This window comes from Myripristis murdjan, chromosome 4 (assembly GCF_902150065.1).
Source record: "Myripristis murdjan chromosome 4, fMyrMur1.1, whole genome shotgun sequence".
Classification (NCBI taxonomy): Eukaryota; Metazoa; Chordata; class Actinopteri; order Holocentriformes; family Holocentridae; genus Myripristis; species Myripristis murdjan.
Window position 1 is genome coordinate 35,834,074 of NC_043983.1, and position 17,669 is coordinate 35,851,742.

The 17,669-nt window shown below is 43.7% G+C and overlaps 1 protein-coding gene across 2 annotated transcripts; it reads left to right on the top strand.

Annotated features, from left to right (window-relative positions):
• The first annotated feature begins 4,339 nt into the window (after positions 1-4,339).
• Positions 4,340-13,693, top strand: elavl1b (ELAV like RNA binding protein 1b). 2 transcript variants are annotated; one of them, XM_030049516.1, is made up of 8 exons: positions 4,340-4,461; positions 5,917-5,986; positions 7,386-7,484; positions 7,733-7,904; positions 8,668-8,771; positions 10,733-10,886; positions 12,350-12,575; positions 12,891-13,693. In XM_030049516.1, exons 2-8 carry the CDS (start codon positions 5,951-5,953, stop codon positions 13,207-13,209), a joined length of 1,110 nt encoding a protein of 369 aa, XP_029905376.1. In that variant the 5' UTR covers positions 4,340-4,461; positions 5,917-5,950; the 3' UTR covers positions 13,210-13,693. The 2 variants fall into 2 exon arrangements, with proteins under 2 accessions (XP_029905376.1, XP_029905377.1); XM_030049517.1 differs by having other exon boundaries at positions 7,386-7,460.
• Positions 13,694-17,669: the final 3,976 nt, after the last annotated feature.

Consider the following 17,669-nt stretch of genomic DNA (forward strand, 5'->3'; position numbering starts at 1 on the left):
CTCCCTGATTGGACCAGAAACACAAGAAGTGGGCGTTCCAGATGAGAGCCGGGCGCTGAGTGGCTGAGCCAGTCCCGTGCGCGCGACAACAAAGACCCTGGATTCCTGAGGCGAGGCTGCGTCAAAGATCGTCTACAGAAAAGAAGCATCACTCTGTGGCGAAAAGTCTCGCGGCTTCCCGTCCTTAAAAGTGGGCGTTGTCTCGGCCCGCAGCGCACGCTGCCAGGCCTTTTAATTCATTCATTTATTTTTAAAATTAGACGCTAATCACTTTGAATGTTGTTGTCATTTACATAGATGTTAATATTTGATATCTTTAGGCAGTCATTCAAGCTTTACCTGTACAGCACATTTCACTCAGTCAAATGCCAGTCATTGTGCTTCCTGTTTTTTTTTTTTTTTTTTAATTTAATCTATCTTCATGAACAAAGAGGATAACAACGTCACTTACAAATAGTTAAGATAATAAAACATAACGCAGTGCAAACGAGAGAAATACAGCAAGAACGAAACAAATCTGATAAAAAAATATAATAAAAAAATGAATTTAAAAAATAAACAGATAAATAAAACACGACTGTATAACAATAAAATCACTTCAAAACTGTCACTGTAAATGTAGCAACCAAATATAATGTTTCTATAGAAAAGAGTAAAATCTGAGGGAATGCTGTTAACTACAAAGGAGAGCATCTTCCCGGTAAAGATGCAGGGACACAGCAGGCCAGGGGGCTTCAGACTATTTCATGCCTCATGTCCTTCACATGCAGGGGCGGATCTGCCAGGGTGGCCTGGGCTGGCAGCTGCCACCTTTACAACAGGCCCTGCCACCCCAGTTTGGGCGATCTGATAGAAAAAAAAATGCACTTTGTGATGTTTGATTATTAGCAAAAGTCATGTTTTCTATCTATCTATCTATCTATCTATCTATCTAACTATCTATCTCTAGATCCGCCCCTGTTACTATGAAAACAAAATAGATGATAGCTTTTATGAGTGGTGCTGGAGCGCTGGTGGCCTCAAAGTGCTGAAAGTGGCGTGATAAACGGCTGAGGCCGAGGACCGCGGGGACTCGCAGCAGAAAATGCTTCATAACATTTTGTTTTCCTAAGACGAGGTGCGGGGTGGGTCCAGACTGAGCTGCCGATGGGTCTGAATGCAGCCCGAGGTGCGTGCTTTGAGGTTAGGGTTAGGGTTGTCCTTCTAGTGGTATGTTGTATGTATGTACTGCAGGGGGTACGTGAGCTGTATGAAGTGGTGGTCGGGGTCGTAGCACCAGCAAGAACTTCAATCAGCTTCAATCAGCCCACTCCTGGAAAAAGCTAACCAGATTATCTAAGTGCATGTAAGCACAGCGCTTGATTACGTCTCCATGGTGACCAAAAACCAGCATCTTGCTGTATTTTCTGCTCGAGAGGCATCCCATTTGACAGCTAGGGGGATGGCGACCTGCACATCCCCGCTCACAATGTTCACGTTTCCATGGCAACCAGGCACCGGATCTCTGTGAGTGAGCAGGTTCTGGCAGGGAATCAGGTGACATGTTTACTTGTGTTACTTCACTCTGATTACTGAAAAAAAAACTACACACACACTCCAGTGATCGACCCCACCCCCGACCCTCCCCGGGCTGTTGACGGGGACGCCGCCAGTCACTGACCAGTTAGCTGATTGGCCACTGGCCAGACTATAAGGAAGACACTTGAGGACATTTCTGTGGGCTCGAACCGCTTCCCACGAGTCTCTGGCTTTACTTTTCACTCCTTGAACAACAAACGGTCAGTTGGTTAATCAAAAATATAATCAGTTAGCCTAATTAATCCAAAAGTGAAAATGATTGGTTGCAGTCTTGGTTTGAAGCAGCAGGACGGTTTAAGCCAAGAACACTGTCAAATACTTCCCTGTGTACGTATGAATAATTTCTTCACATTTTGACTTCATATGTGATTTTATTTCTGTGTTACGTTGTCTGAATGAGTTTCAAAAACTCATCATGATCTGTGTGTCTGACAGGCTCCAGCCTCGTCCAGGTTAGGCTGTTATGTTCTCAGGTTTTACAAAGACAGTGCGTATCCTGTGGGGAAGTCGGGAGCCAATACAGAATATCTCTGAATCTGTTGGGTGGATCGCAATGAAATTTGGTGACATTGTGAATCTCCTTTTCCATCTTCCCAGATGTTGAATAACATCTTCACCTCTGGACGTCCAGGGGTTCAGTTCCTATGGGTAGCATTTCCTGTTAGCTTAGCATGAAAACTTGAAGTCTATGGGAATTGTTAGCCTGGCTCTGTCAAAGCTCTGAAACGTCTGATTCACACAGCGGATCATGTGGAGCGGAAATACACAGCTTGGAATTAAAAAAAAAAAAAAAAAAAAAGTTCATTAGTGGTGGATCTTCCGGTGTGAGGATCACTGAGACAGACGGAGGGATCAGTGTGTTCAGAGGTTACAGCGCCACCATCTGACCTCTCCTCACACTCCAGTTTTAAAAAACAATTTTAACACATGTATTTCAAATCTACATGATCCACTGTGTCAATAAGACAGCGTCTGTCCCGTCTCTGTGCAGTAAAGCAGAGACACCAGAGTGGACCAGCCTATGTAATAACAGGTTAAAAGCACTGTCACTAGTGAGAGTGGTTAGAGGATATAAACTAGTAATAACAGTAGTAATGGTTGCAATAGTAACAGTAAAAGCAGAAATGGTGGGAAACAGACGTGATAAACCTGTTGGGCAGGACGGGGATCAGACCTGCGAGCCGGCGGTGACGGGACGCCCAGCAGCTGCCGGCCTCTAGCCCATCAATAATTCATCAGCGGTCCCATCGCAGGAAATTACTCTGTGTGTTGGAAGGTAATACAGCTGCTGTCTGATAAATTATTGACATCAGACTGCTACGAATACACACACACACACACACACACACACAGCAGTAGTGTCTATGGCACAACTGAGACAGAAATCTATGTTACGATAAAAAGATAATATGATATAAAACGATAAAATATTAGATAGATATATACACACACACACACATATACACATACAGTGCTGTGAAAAAGTATTTGCCCCCTTCCTGATGTCTTATTTTTTTTTTGCATATTTGTCACACTTAAATGTTTCAGATCATCAAACAAATTTTGATATTAGACAAAGATAACCCGAGTAAATATAAAACACAGTTTTTAAATGATGATTTCATTTATTAAGGAAAAAAAGCTATCAAAACCTACCTGGCCCTATGTGAAAAAGTAAGTAATGAAAAAGGAAGCCAGAACATCTAAAGAGCTGCAGGCCTCACTTGCCTCAGTGAAGGTCAGTGTCCATGATTCAACAATAAGAACGAGACTGGGCAAAAATGGCATCCATTCAGACAAAGGTTGAACTTTTTGGAAGGTGTGTGTCCCGTTACATCTGGCATGAAACTAACACAGCATTTCATGAAAAGAACATCATACCAACAGTCAAACATGGTGGTGGTAGTGTGATGGTCTGGGGCTGCTTGGCTGCTTCAGGACCTGGACGACTTGCCATAATTGATGGAACCATGAATTCTGCTCTCTACCAGAAAATCCATCCATCAGTTCATGATCTCAAACTCAAGCACACTTGGGTCATGCAGCAGGACAATGATCCAAAACACACCAGCAAGTCCACCTCTGAATGGCTGAAGAAAAACAAAATGAAGGTTTTGGAGTGGCCTCGTCAAAATCCAGACTTAAATCCAATTGAGATGCTGTGGCATGACCTTATCGCTCTGCCACCTGCTGGTACTAACAAAGACATATATTACTCATATTTAAAAATCCCAGGTTTTTTGGCAGATGAAACTTCTATATGAATATTATTTTGGCTAAATATTACATTCATAAAATGATTTGGCTTAAAAATGTTCCTCCTTTTATATTTTTAAAGATTCAGTCTTTAATACATATTTGCCTGCTACTGAAATTTTAAAACTATTAGATTACTTAGACATTTCAAATTTTCTCCAATTAGCTAGCAGACAGTTTCTTTCTTTCTTTCTTTTCCATACATTTTATTTCTTGTTGGTTGTAATTTACTTTGATATTATTTTTATACTGACGTGTATTTCCTAATGAAACATGGAAGCGCATGTCTACTTCGCGGACTTGACTTGGATTTTATCCCTGCGTTCCAAATCGCATACTTATACTTTTTACTTTTAGTATGTACTGCAGCTGCCCTTACAAAGTATGTAGTTTAGTATGTATTGGGACATACTAATTCTTTTTCCCCTACTAAATAGTATGGTAGTATGGGTATTGGAACGCAGGGCATCAAATGAAGAAGAAAAAGGAAGTGGCCGTTTTCACACGGCCACCAACCATGTAACCACAGAAGAAGAAACCCGGAAGTAAAAAAATTGCCGCCAAAGGTGCAGTGAGTTAGTTTCCTTTGTTTTGATCAGAGGCTCGAGGCCGTGATCACCTGTACAGGTAAGGTGTGTGTTTCTGTGTTGTGTTCAGGGTCAGTTCTGTGATGCTGCTGCTCACCTGGCGGACCGTCTCATTCACCTGAAACGGACCGAATAACCGCACCCGCCTGTTAGCTAACGTTAGCTTAGCGCGCTAGCTAGGCTAGCTCCAACCGCGCGGCCTCCCAGCGAAGCTGCGCGGCTAGGCTAACCATAGATGCTAACGTTAGCAACAAAGGAGGCTAACGTTAGCCTCCTTTGTTGCTAACCATGCGCTGCGCTCCGGCCTCCAGCTGCAGCTAGCAGTTCTTAACGTGGTTTAATCCGGCTCGCATCGTGTAGGTGGGTCACTCGGCTAACCGTGTGAGCATCGCCGTTATTTCAGCTTCGCATTTCCAGAAAAGTCTCCGTGTCGTTTCGGCCGATTCCCGTTTTCTCACCGCAAACGGCCGCGGCTCAGCAGCCGCCGCTATGCGGGCCGATGCGGCCATGAAGCCGCTCCCCGCTCCGCTGGAGCCTCGGCCTGGCCTGAGCCGTGGCTCCGCTCGGAGCAGCTCCGGAGTGAACACGGCGTCAGAGAGCAGGAGGGTCAGAGCCTCATGATGGAAGCACATGAAGCCGGCGCCATGTTCACTCCTGCTCCAGGAGGCTGTGTAGCCACCGGCTGCTCCACAGATTTGGTGCTAAATGAAACCATGTTTGACCGCTGGAGAATGAATAAAAACAAATAGTCAGAAATCCCCCAAACCACCACATCAGGACACCTAGACCCAGAGGAACACCACAGAACATTCAGGCTTTGATTTGATGTTAAAACGTTTGCAGTTTTCTGTTAGCATTGTGTTTTCCCTGTGACTGGATGTTGAGCGTTGTGCTGTGGAAATGTGCCTCAAACTGGCCCTCACTGTCACTAGAGGTCATTTTATCCACTGATGTCCAGTTTGACTAAATGCTCTGACTGCAATGAAATAGCATTTTGTGAAGCCATAACCAGCAAATGTCTGATATTGTAACTTGATAAGTCTCTATATGATAACTGATAATCCTTATTATAGGGTTGCAAATTTTGTGGATTTTTCTTAACCGGTAGTTGTGTATCTTAATAACCAATAATCAATGAATCATCAAGATCCAAAACTCCAATCTTTTTCTGGGTTGAAGGGCTATTTAGGTCATCAACAAAGGGTGGTTGTTATTGATTATTGCAATGTATTGTTGCAAAGTTAATGAATGCATTATGTATAAGTATGCACATCAATCCTACCATAAAATTTCAGCCATACACACAGAAATAAACTGAGCATATGTAAAAAGTGTACCCGTAAACACCATATATACACGGGTTTGCTGCACTGTTGAATTATTGTAAAGTCCTGGAGGTATAAATTATTACACAGTTAAATTGTTAAATTGATTGATAATTAACATTGACTAGTCAGTACAAGTGTGTTCATCATGTGACTGTCCTCTGCCACAGGAAGGCTGTGTGTGTGAATCCTCTGGCTGTGTCCATGGCTGTGAGACGAGGCCACATCAGGTACCTCAAGGTGAGTGGCTTCTCATCTCACACATGGAGCTCAAGGAACATGTGTGCTACAGGACGCTGTATAATTTAGACTTCATACATTCTGATTTGTTTATCAAATCAGGTTCTTAATGAATCCTGATTCTGAATGCAAAAAATTGAGTCGAAAGCAAAACCAGTTGTGGTGCGGTCACCTTTCTGAAATAAACTACACAAACACATAAACACAGTCAGATGATAGGACTGCACCATATGGATATCATCTCATTCCTTGATATTTCTGCCAGATATCTCAGTAGTGACACGATAAACGATATGACTGGCTCCACACTTAAAATTCAAGTGCAACAACAGGGAAAGATGAGCATCCTTCAAAAGCAGCATAACAACACCAGCTGGATGGAAAAAAGGCAGTGACCTCACAAAGTATTTTATTGATCAGAGCAGAGCGATCAGTGTCTCAGCCTAGCCCAACCCTACCTTTGATATCGTCCATATCATTTCCTTTTGAGATATTAAAATCACACATGTTCATATCTAGATCACATATGATAACCACATATCATTCAGTGCCATTACGTGCTGTCATATGGAATCCCAGTCCTGTTTTTGCAGCCATAAAAATACAGAGCCATAATTGATCATATTTGGTTTTAAGAGCCTGAGCAGCAGCAGTGCACAGAGCAGGTTCTGTCCCGTCCTGAGTAAAGGAGATTTTCAGTCCTCAAAGTCCTCCTCTGATGGTCATTTCCTCTCTTGCTGAAAGGAAGTTCTCTGTCACTATTTTTTGCAGTTTTACAATTTGCTGTATCAGTGGTGCCTTTTTTATGTGAACTGCAGCCACACATGCCTAAACGCACCATGCAGCGTTAGCCTGCGTGAAAAACCAGACTCTTCATTAAAGTTTGACTGCAGCTCAGGTTCTAACGAGGCTGCAGCTGTTGTGCTGTGAACAGACGCAGCACAGAGCACTTCTCAAAACAGCAAAAAGAACCACTTTAGTTTTTTTTTTTTTTTTTTTAAATAATTCACGTATGATAAGACCCAAAATGAACTCTGTAGGCAGACTTGATTATAATAACCAAATAATTTAAACTGCGTTTGTATAGGAATGACTCAGGCCCAAGCTTTTTGATCCATCTAAGTAGTTCCCACTGTGTTTAAAACTCCAGGAGATCCGCTGTTTATTGCACCAGAAGTGCAATGAAATCAGTAGATCTAAAAATTAATAAGTAATCAAGTCAAATACTCATGATCGCAATATTGACTAAAATAATTGCACTTCCATTGTTGTCCTTATTGCACAGCCCTAGTGTGATGTCATCATGCATGTATTTGAAGAGGGTTTGTGTGTGTGTGTGTGTGTGTGTGTGTGTGTGTGTGTGTGTGTGTGTGTGTGTGTGTGTGTGTGTGTCTTTTAGGTGTGTGAGGTCCAGACGTCCCAGGCGGATGGTAGGGAGGCTCAGCATGGACCCAAAGGAGCCGCTGGCATCAAGGTGATGGAGGCTGCGGCATTGGAGGTGGAGTTTTTGTGCTCGTTAACTTCAAGACACCACAAGTTACACATTCTGCATAACATTTGACTCCGCCCCTTCCTGTCCCTGTGTTGCATTTTAAATGATTTCTTGATCATGTGTTGCATCGATGCCTGACAGTTTCCTTTAAAGATCAGAGCTTCAGAGCTGCTGGAGGCGAACGACTGCCAGAGACCTCCTTTAAGGTCCGGCCACTCTGACAGAACTTGAAATCTTGATTTTCTGTGTTGCAGTCGGAGGTTTACGACAACGGCTACGACGAAATGTTGGACGACATGGGCGACGCCAGAACCAACCTGATCGTGAACTACCTGCCGCAGAACATGAGCCAGGAGGAGCTGCGCAGTCTGTTCAGCAGCATCGGGGACGTGGAGTCGGCCAAACTCATCCGGGACAAAGTGGCAGGTACTGAGTCCGCTCACACACACACACACACACACACACACACTCACACACTCTCACAATACACACATACTCACACTCACAACACACACACACACACAACACTTTGCTTTTATCATCCTGTCAGCCTTTTTTCCTATTCACTTGATTTTTTTTATTTTGACTTTTTTAAAGTAACTTTCTGCAGTTTTCTGACCTGTGATGTCACTGCAGCACTTTTATATTTTCTGGATCTTTATCACTGATGTGTACACTGCAGTCATTTTGGTTTTTTGCTCATTAATGTTGATTTATTTGGATTTTTTTTTTTTTTTCGTAATTAATGCAGACTCAGTGAGAAGTTTTTTATTTTTTTTATTTTTAATATGCTGATGTTCATTCTGTGAAATATCTGATTGTTTTTCCTTTTCTTTATTGTTGATGTAACCCTTAATCTTTTTTTCCAGTTGTCATTTAGTGTAATTGCTAATTTTTTTAAGAATGATATTTAGTGTTAATTGATATCTGAATTTATCTGAATTTGAAGTTTTTTATAGTCATGGAGAACATTGTTAAATGCTGTTTTCACCTGATATTGTGTATTTTATTTTGTTTTTCAGGCTGTATTTCTTGTAAAGCTGTAAAGTTGAAGCGCGTGTGCACACTTGTGTATTTTGTTTTTCTGATGCCTGCATGTTAAATGAGATGTGTCGACGGGTGCTGGCGTCCAGGCTGAACCTGGACACTTTTGTTATTTTATTTTGTTGTTTTCTATGTGTTTCTCTAGGCCACAGTTTAGGTTACGGCTTTGTTAACTTTGTTAACCCTAATGATGCAGAGAGGGCTATCAGTACCCTCAATGGCCTGAGGCTACAGTCTAAAACTATCAAGGTAATGTGCAAAAAGGTGCTTTTTTATTTTCTAACTCAACTCATAGATGTACTGTGTTTATTTACCTCAAGGATGAAGGTACTTCAACATGCCTATTTCAAATAATCCTGTAATGTTCTGTTGTTTTTATGAGTTCCTCTGTGACTCGAGGACGTAATTCTGATCCGCTGGGTGACGGATGGCTAATGGCTCATTCATGCTCAGACGGAGCCTTCTGTCTGTGTCTGCCTTCATTTGCTCCGTATTTGTGCAGATCATCAGGAAGCTTCCGGATACGAACCCAGCAGAGTTAGAGAGACCGATCTGTGAGCGAGACACAAAGAGGAGGTTTTAAAAAATGATAATATTGCAGGATAATAACCCAAACCCTGTAGTGATGCGTTTAATGACCTCACAGACCACCGTCCTCCTGCGGTGACGCGTTTAATGACCTCACAGACCACCGTCGTCTCCAACGCCGCCTCTTAGCTGCTGTCAGAAGTGTTTTCCTCCGTAAAGGAGCATGAATGAGCCTGCACTCTCCTCTCACCCGGCCGTATTTGTTTTCATGTGTCCTGGGATTTTGTTGTTTGCTTTGCTTTTGGGGACATGTATCGGTCAGGGCTGGGACGACAAGACGTTTTGAAAAATCAATATACCGGGATAAAATTATTGAATAATTTTCATTGCTTTTGCAGTACGGTCAGGTTAAAAGATCACCTGTGTTCAGCCGGAAAGACAGGTTTTATTTTCGCCACAGGGAGGCGCCAAAGCACCCGTTTTGAACATAGATGAACTTCCTGGGCCTTAAAAAATTTTTTTTTCTATAAGTGAAGTTTTTAACCTTGCGCCGCCACACGGCCCACAGTCTGATCTGTGATGGCGTCGGCCCGGCGGCACTCGCTGTCGCCGTGCGGCTGATCAGCAGCTCGATGTCTCCTCGATACGCTCATTTTCTTAACAGAACGCAGACACACATCAGACCGCTGCCCGGCCCCAGCACACACTTAGTTTTATTTTCATTTTTTAAAAAATGGTATTTATTTTTGCAACATTAACAGGTAAAAAGTACGACGGGAGCATTTTGAAAACCAGCGGTGTTCAGATTTATTTAAGTTTATTTAAAGTCCCTGTTCACAGTCTGAAAGGATGTACAGAAAAAATACATTTGGATAATTATTGTTAGGTGGTCCCAGCCCTAGTACCGGTATCATAATGTAATTAATTTCGTTGGCTAAAATCAAACGGGAATCAGAAAATGAAAAGGCTGACGTCACTCGACCAGTCTGTTTGTCGACCGGTTGAGTGAAGCTCCTCCTATTATTTATTTCAGTTTATTTTATTTCTTTATCATTTGTTTTAACCTATCAAATTATCTGTCAAAGCTTTAAAAAATTGGAAAATGGCCGTAAATTTTCAGTTACCAGACTCCCTGAGGCTAGCCGCTCTGCTTCCTAACTCCCAGCCACGTGACGTGACTCTGTTTTCCTGTCACTCTGTTCTCTACATTTGCTTTGATTTTTTTTTTTTTTTTTTTTTTTTTTTTGGTTTTCAAAAACTGCCCATTTTTTCAGATGCTGTTTTTATTTTTTTAATTATTCCTTTATTTTTAAATTTTATTTTTTTAGTCATTAATTTTTTTTGTATTTTTTTTTTTAGTCATTATTATTATGTCTTTTGTATTTTTAACTGTGTGAATCCCTGGATATTGAATGATTATTTCTAAGACTTCTTATTTAATATCCACAGAAATATGTTGACTTTTAAATTTTTTTTATTGTTTTTTTTTTTTATTGTTTATTGTCTTTTTTGATATTTTTTATTTTTTACTTTTTTTTTTTTTTTTTTTTTTAAGAGTGGATGTCAGTGGAGCCTGTCTGTGTATGTGCGTGTGCGTGTGTGTGTTGGTGTGGGGAGTGTGTGGGGGTTTCGTGCGGCTCCTGGCTGTGGGTTGAGCTCTCTGACTGCCTGCCTCCCTCCAGGTGTCGTACGCCCGGCCGAGCTCCGACGCCATCAAAGACGCTAATCTGTACATCAGCGGGCTGCCCAAGACCGTCACCCAGCAGGACCTGGAGGAAATGTTCACTCGCTACGGACGAATCATCAACTCCAGAGTCCTGGTCGACCAAGCCTCCGGTACCACACACACACACTTGCACACACTCTTCTAAAGCCTCTAGGCATGTACATACCAGTAACTGAAGCGAAGCGATTCTTCTGCTCGTGACAGTGTTCACAAAGGCTTTACGGTTAAAAAGGAGCATTTTCTGCTTTAGTATTATTGTTGAGTTCAGTGTTCACCCCCACCGGGACGGAACAGTTCCAAAAAGTCTGAACCCGTCCCGGCAGAGCTGTAGGGCTGCAGTCAACCAAAAAAATCCTGGTCGACTGAAGTCCTGAAATTTCGACCAAAAGTCGACTAATCGGGGGGCAGGAATACAAAAAAAAACAAAAAACAAAGTTACTATTTTTAGATTAATTAACTGGGCAGGAGCCTACCTGGTAGCCTTGTCCGCCAAAATGAATTATAAATAAACATAAACAGGCAGTATTTGCAGTATATTAAATTGTTTTTGACCTAATTATTTTGCACTGAGTGACACACTGGAGTCGCTCGGCTCTGACACGCTGCATCACGTGCACCTACGCAATATCACAGCCTGTGATTTCTGAAAATAGTACTATGTCAAGCTGCCGTCGTCGTGGGTGTGTGCGCCTGCAGTTATAAAACGATTATTAGACTAAAATTTTGAAATATGCCAATTCTGATATATTTATACTCCAAACCAACAGCAACCTCACACAGACATGTTAGCTTACCGTTTTAGGTGATATGCCATGTTGGTCGTTGAGCTGTGATACGCAAACTGTTGTTTGCAAAGTTTGCATTCGACTTTTTTTCCATCTATTTTGGTAAAATGCTGCCACACTGACGACGTCTTTGACATGGTAGAGGACTAAATGTTCATTAAACGTTCTTAATTAAGCAAATATTCAGAAAACCAGGCCTCATTTTTTCTTCCATTCAGAACATACAGGCCCACCTGTCTGTCTCCAGCGGGTTGGGCTAATCCAAAACTGTGAAATCAAGGGGGGTGTTCTGAAGACAGACTGTTACCTGTGAAACAGGCTGTTCTGAAAACACCCCCATCAGCACTTAGTGCTTTACTCCTGATCAAATTAACACGGCAAATAATCGACCAATCAGATGTTGGTCGACCAAGAACGTATCGACCAATAAATCGACCAGTCGACTAACAGACTGCAGCCCTACTGAACTGACCTTACCTTAGCGTACCCAGCTGCCTTTGCTCTAGAGCTCCCTGTGTGTCCCTGCTCGTTCTGTGGACAGAGCAAGCAGACAAGCCCGAAAATGATTCGGGTAGAAATACGCATCTATTTTCTTAAAGCCTGCGGCTCTACCCGGTGTTTGAGGAGCCAAGGTAGTTCTGATAAACTGAAAAAGCAAATGCCCATAAGTTAAGAGCAAATTTAAAGTCGACAGTTGCCAGCATGAACAAATAATCGATTGATGGTGCACATCGCTGCACCGCCTCGAACCTGTCCGCTTAACAGCTCGTCCCTCACTGTCTGCTCAGGCCTGTCGAGGGGCGTGGCCTTCATCCGCTTCGACAAGAGGTCCGAGGCCGAGGACGCCATCAAGTACCTGAACGGACACAAGCCGCCCGGCTCCGCTGAGCCAATCACAGTCAAGTTTGCCGCCAACCCAAATCAGGCCAAGAACTCCCAGCTGCTGTCCCAGCTGTACCACAGCCAGTCTCGGCGCTTCGGAGGACCCGTCCACCACCAGGCCCAGAGGTTCAGGTAAACACTCCGCTTTCAGATGATAAGGGGGCCGTCCCTGTAGCTCACCTGCCGGAGCACGCAGCACCTGCACAGCGCTGAGTCCAGCTCTTGTCTCTGTGGTGATGATCCTGTGTGTTGGTTTCTGAGCTAAAAGTGTGATTGTTATCGTGGGAGCTGTTGTGCTGTGAAGCGCGTGGCGAGCTGTGGATTAGCAGCCAGTTGAAGTCGTGGATGTGCCTCCATGTTTGCTGCAGTGACACGTCTTAACATCGTTCACTGCTAAAACCTTCTTCAGAGAGCCTTCTCCCCACTCCTGCTTCCTGTCTCCTGCAGGTTCTCTCCCATGGCGGTGGACCACATGGGAGGGATGGGCGGAGCCCCGGGCAACTCGTCGGCCGGTTGGTGTATCTTCATCTACAACCTGGGCCAGGACGCCGACGAAGGCTTCCTGTGGCAGATGTTCGGGCCGTTCGGCGCCGTCGCTAACGTCAAGGTGATCCGCGACTTCAACACCAACAAGTGCAAAGGCTTCGGCTTCGTCACCATGACCAACTACGAGGAAGCCGCCATGGCCATCACCAGCCTCAACGGCTACCGGCTAGGAGACAAGGTCCTGCAGGTCTCCTTCAAGACCAGCAAAGGACACAAGTAGAGAGGATGAGGGGGAGGAAGAGGGGTTTCACTTTGTTACTGTGATTTTATTTTTGTATATTTTCTCTTGAGTTTTTCTCTTTTGTTCCCAGCAGGCAGGAACAGTTGGTGTTAAATGTAGATGTTGATGTTGACGTTGTTTCGCCTGGTTTCTCTCATACTCTATTCCATCATTTCATTCCTCCAGTTGTCACTGCTCAGCTGATGTTTTTAAGTTGTGTTCCATGGTGGTGTGGTGAGTTAGAGTTTGAGTTGCAGCGCCGCCATGTCGCCACTAGGGGTCAGAATTGTTCAGTAACAAGGCAGCCAGTATTTACAGTTCTGCCAGATATCGTTCATGTACCGTCTCACAGGAAGCTGCACAAACATGTACTGAGAGAAATAAAAGCCTCAGACTGAAAATAAAATAAAACTCAGAAACACAACAGGGTTTCAGCCTCCATTTATGAAGCAGCGATCCCAGCGGCAGCAAAGAGCTTTACAAGGCACTTACAACAAAAACAACAACCTAAAAGTGACATACAGATGCAAGTTGAGTTTGGTTTTTCAGTTTCACAGGAAAATGGTTCATTTCAAGTGTGAAAATAAATGAGAAGTCAAGAAGCAACAACCTGGAGAAGGAGTTTCTCCACTGGAACTCTCAGGTTTTTCCCAATTATGTTTTCATTTTCATTTATTAAAGTTTTTTTGGAGGACACACACAAGGTAACAGCCACAGTTATGTAGCAGTTGTTTGGGTTACTGAGTACATTTTAATGTCACGTTTAATTTGACATTACCGGCAATTCTGAGACAAAACACTGTTCAAATCTTCAGTTATGCTGATCTGTTTCCATGGAGACGCCGCTCATCTGGAATCAGCCAATCCCCTGCAGATGGGGGCGGGCCATACCAACCAGATTCTGCATTAGAGCCGAGTTTCACAGAACCAAATTGTCTGATGCCGTTTGCATTTTTGTGGGAGAAAAAAAACAAGAAGAGTTAAATCCTGTGAGGTGGAGTGGGCGTGGCCCCCGAAGGACCCGCCCCCGTCCCGTTCCCTCACTTTGCTTTTTGTCGTCCATGTTGTTGCCTGTGATGTTGCTGGAGGACCTGAGGCTGGTGCTGACTCACTGGAGGTCTGTACTACACCTATAAAAACACAGTGCACGTTTATTTAGACCACTTCTTCTTGTTTGACTCAGTGGGCGTGGCCTGCAGCCGGCCCCGCCCATCATCTGAGACCAGAGCAGGTGCACTCGGCTTCTGTCAGATTCCTGTTTTTGGGTCTTTACAAGTTTCTGTTTCTGCTGCACGTTAAAGCAGCGAGAGGCCGAGCACAGCTCAGGTGTGTCACACCTGTGAGGAGCGACCTGTCGAGGCAGTGCAGCTGAAAAATGTTGAAAATAAAAAGCAGCAACTTCATATCGGAGTCAGTTCATTTTTTTTAATTTAAAGACTGAGACCAGATGTTGGACAGCATCTCCTCCTCTGGACGTCCAGGGGTTCAGTTCCTATGGGTAGCATTTCCTGTTAGCTTAGCATAAAGACTTGAAGTCAATGGGAGTTGTTAAGTCAAACTAGTCCCTCAGACCGAACCACTGCCATGATTAAAAAAGTGTTTTTTTTTTCCATTCCATCCACAACATTATCATGTAAATGAACATTTGTCACCAGCAGATGATTTCACAGTTCTGTGTAAGAAACACATAGAACTCTGCTCTGCTCACACAGCATTGTTCAATGCCAGTCAAAATTGAAAAGTAATGATAATAAAATTAATTGAAAAAGACGTTTCTATGTTGTATCTCGATCATGAAACTGAATTTTTGATGCATTAATATGACAGCCAGCGGTTTCCTCTCAGGACTTTGTTGATAAGAATTCAAACAGACGGAGAACTTCCTCCTTACCACCTTCTACTTCCTGGTTTGGTTCCCTGACTCAGCTCTACTTTCTAATCTGTTTTTAGTTTTTATTCTCTGCTCCGTGTGATCAGAGCGTCGGTGTGTGTTTCCACCACCGGGCGGCGCTGTCTGCTCTGCTGAGCGAGGGCCGTCCCCTCCTCTGCAGGAGGAGGAGGAGGAGGAGGAGGATGTGTTTTGTTCCTGTCAGAACCTGGAGGAGCTTTTCAACACGGGCTGTGAGCCAATCAGGGCGAAGATAAACAACAACAACAACATCAGCTGTGAGCTCACTCTGAGCCGAGAGCTCCACGTTTTACCCAGAAGGTCGGAGGCGTGAAGAGGCGGGAGGCTGCGTTCAGGGCCCGTGGGACAGACGGGCGGCGCAGCGTTCACAGGCTGAAGGCAACCTGGGAAATCTGATGTGACGAGGAAGCAGACGCAGTGCATTGTGGGAGAGACAGATTTTATTTCCAATAAAACCACAGAGTGAAGAGCTCGTTCTACACAAAACATACAGTCACGTTTTTCCTGTTCCACCTGAACGCAGCAGCTGTGGCCTTCAGGAGCTCCAGAGTCAGCCCGACGCTGCCTTCAAGACGACTGGGACGTGGGAAAAGCTCCCGCCTGCTTCTGTCCTCAGAGCGTCAGCATGGCCGCCGCCGCAGCGTTCGCTTTGAGTCGCCGTGTTCGGATCACGATTTCAGTTTGTTTGATTTTTCCGTCCGTCTCTAATGTTCTCTGTGTTTCATCTCATTTGCAAAAATAAGTTTTCATTCAGAGACTTGGGATAAAAATATGAAATCAACAAATATTCTTTCAAAGGCAAAAGTCTGCTTAGAGTATCTAAAACCACCATAAAAATACAATATATCCATTAATTCATCATCTGTGTGTGTGTGTGTGTTTGTGTGTGTGTGTGTGTGTGTGTGTGTGTGTGTTATCACCTAACTCCATGTTTGTTCAAACGCTTCAGCTTGCTGATACATGTAGATCTGCAGCTACGTCTACATCTATCTGTGACCTGTCTGTCTGCTGAGATCTGTGTTTTAAATTAATCAGCCATGAAGAAGAAGAAGCAGAAGAAGGAGGAGAAGAAGAGGAAGAGCTCCACGTTTGTTTCTGAGCAGGAAGAACAAACATGGGAAGCGTCCGCATTCACTCCCCAGGCGCCAGGCCTTTTTCCAGGACCGAGCCTGAATGCATCACACACAGTCTCAGTAGGAACCTGAAGGGACCAGGAGGAACCAGGAGGAACCTGAAGGGACCAGGAGGAACCAGCAGGAACCAGGAGGAACCAGCAGGAACCAGGAGGAACCAGCAGGAACCAGGAGGAACCAGGAGGAGCCAGGAGGAACCAGGAGGAACCAGGAGGAACCAGGAGGAACCAGTTCACACTGGAGGCCTGGACCCTGAGGCTGCAGGGTCCAGGTTAGGGTTAGCTCAGCTCAGGTAACACTTTATAATAACCATCACTCATAAAAGGTAAACTGATGGTTAATAATGTTTATTTATTACACAGTAAACTATTCTGAACAGTTTGTTGTGGCACACATCCTAACATTTTAATATTTATGACGTATTTGTTAATATTACTAAACAATTTGTGAAGCTTTAAATTTTGTTAAAACATGTACAAACATCAGACAGACAGGTGGAGCCGATGTTTTATAACACTATTAATGTGTAATAACTGGTTGTAAACATTATTAGATGTTATTATAAAGTTGCTGCAGACATTAATAATACTTATAGTTAATAAATCCTGAGGACATTAATCTGGATGATCTTTATGAAGCTGAATATTTTGAATGAACCTGTTTGTGTTCCTGAGGCTTCAGGCAGCAAATAATTATTAGAATCATCAGTTACAACTTCATAATAACATCCACATAATGTTAATGGATGGTTTATGACATTTTTATTACCATTTTACCAGAGATATAATAAACACTTTACAGTCAGTAGGATGTTGTAATGTGTGCAGCAATAAACTGATCAGAAGTATTTTACTGTGATAAATAAACGAATCATGATGATTTCATTGTCTGTTACCTGTGAAACACCTGACCTTTAATTAACCGTCAGTTTATTAATGATGGATATGATCACGGCTCGGACGGCGTTTCTGGGCCACGAACCCCCGCCCCGCCCCCCCCGCCTCCTCGCACGCACACCGGGCAGTTTTCCTGCTCTGAAGCTCAAAGTTCCCAGTAGTCCTGAAGGCAGCTTGACTGTGTGGAGGAGAGAAGCCGCTCCTCCTGTTTCATTATGGAGAGGAAGCGAGCGAGCAGGGGTCCTCACACACACACACACACACACACACACACACGCACACACTGAACTACAACTAAATCCACTACCAACCAAATGAAAACCTGACGCCTGCAGCGAACGCAGCGCAGTGAACGCATCGTGACGCCCCTGAAAAATGGAAAGTGCGATGTGGCCCCTGAAGACGCTGAAGGTTTTTATTTGATGATTGTCTTTTTTCTGCTGAAAGTGCAGCCTCAGCCCGTTCACACATCCAAACGGCGCCACCTGGATTTTTTTGGTGTCTAATTTCATGTGATTTTGA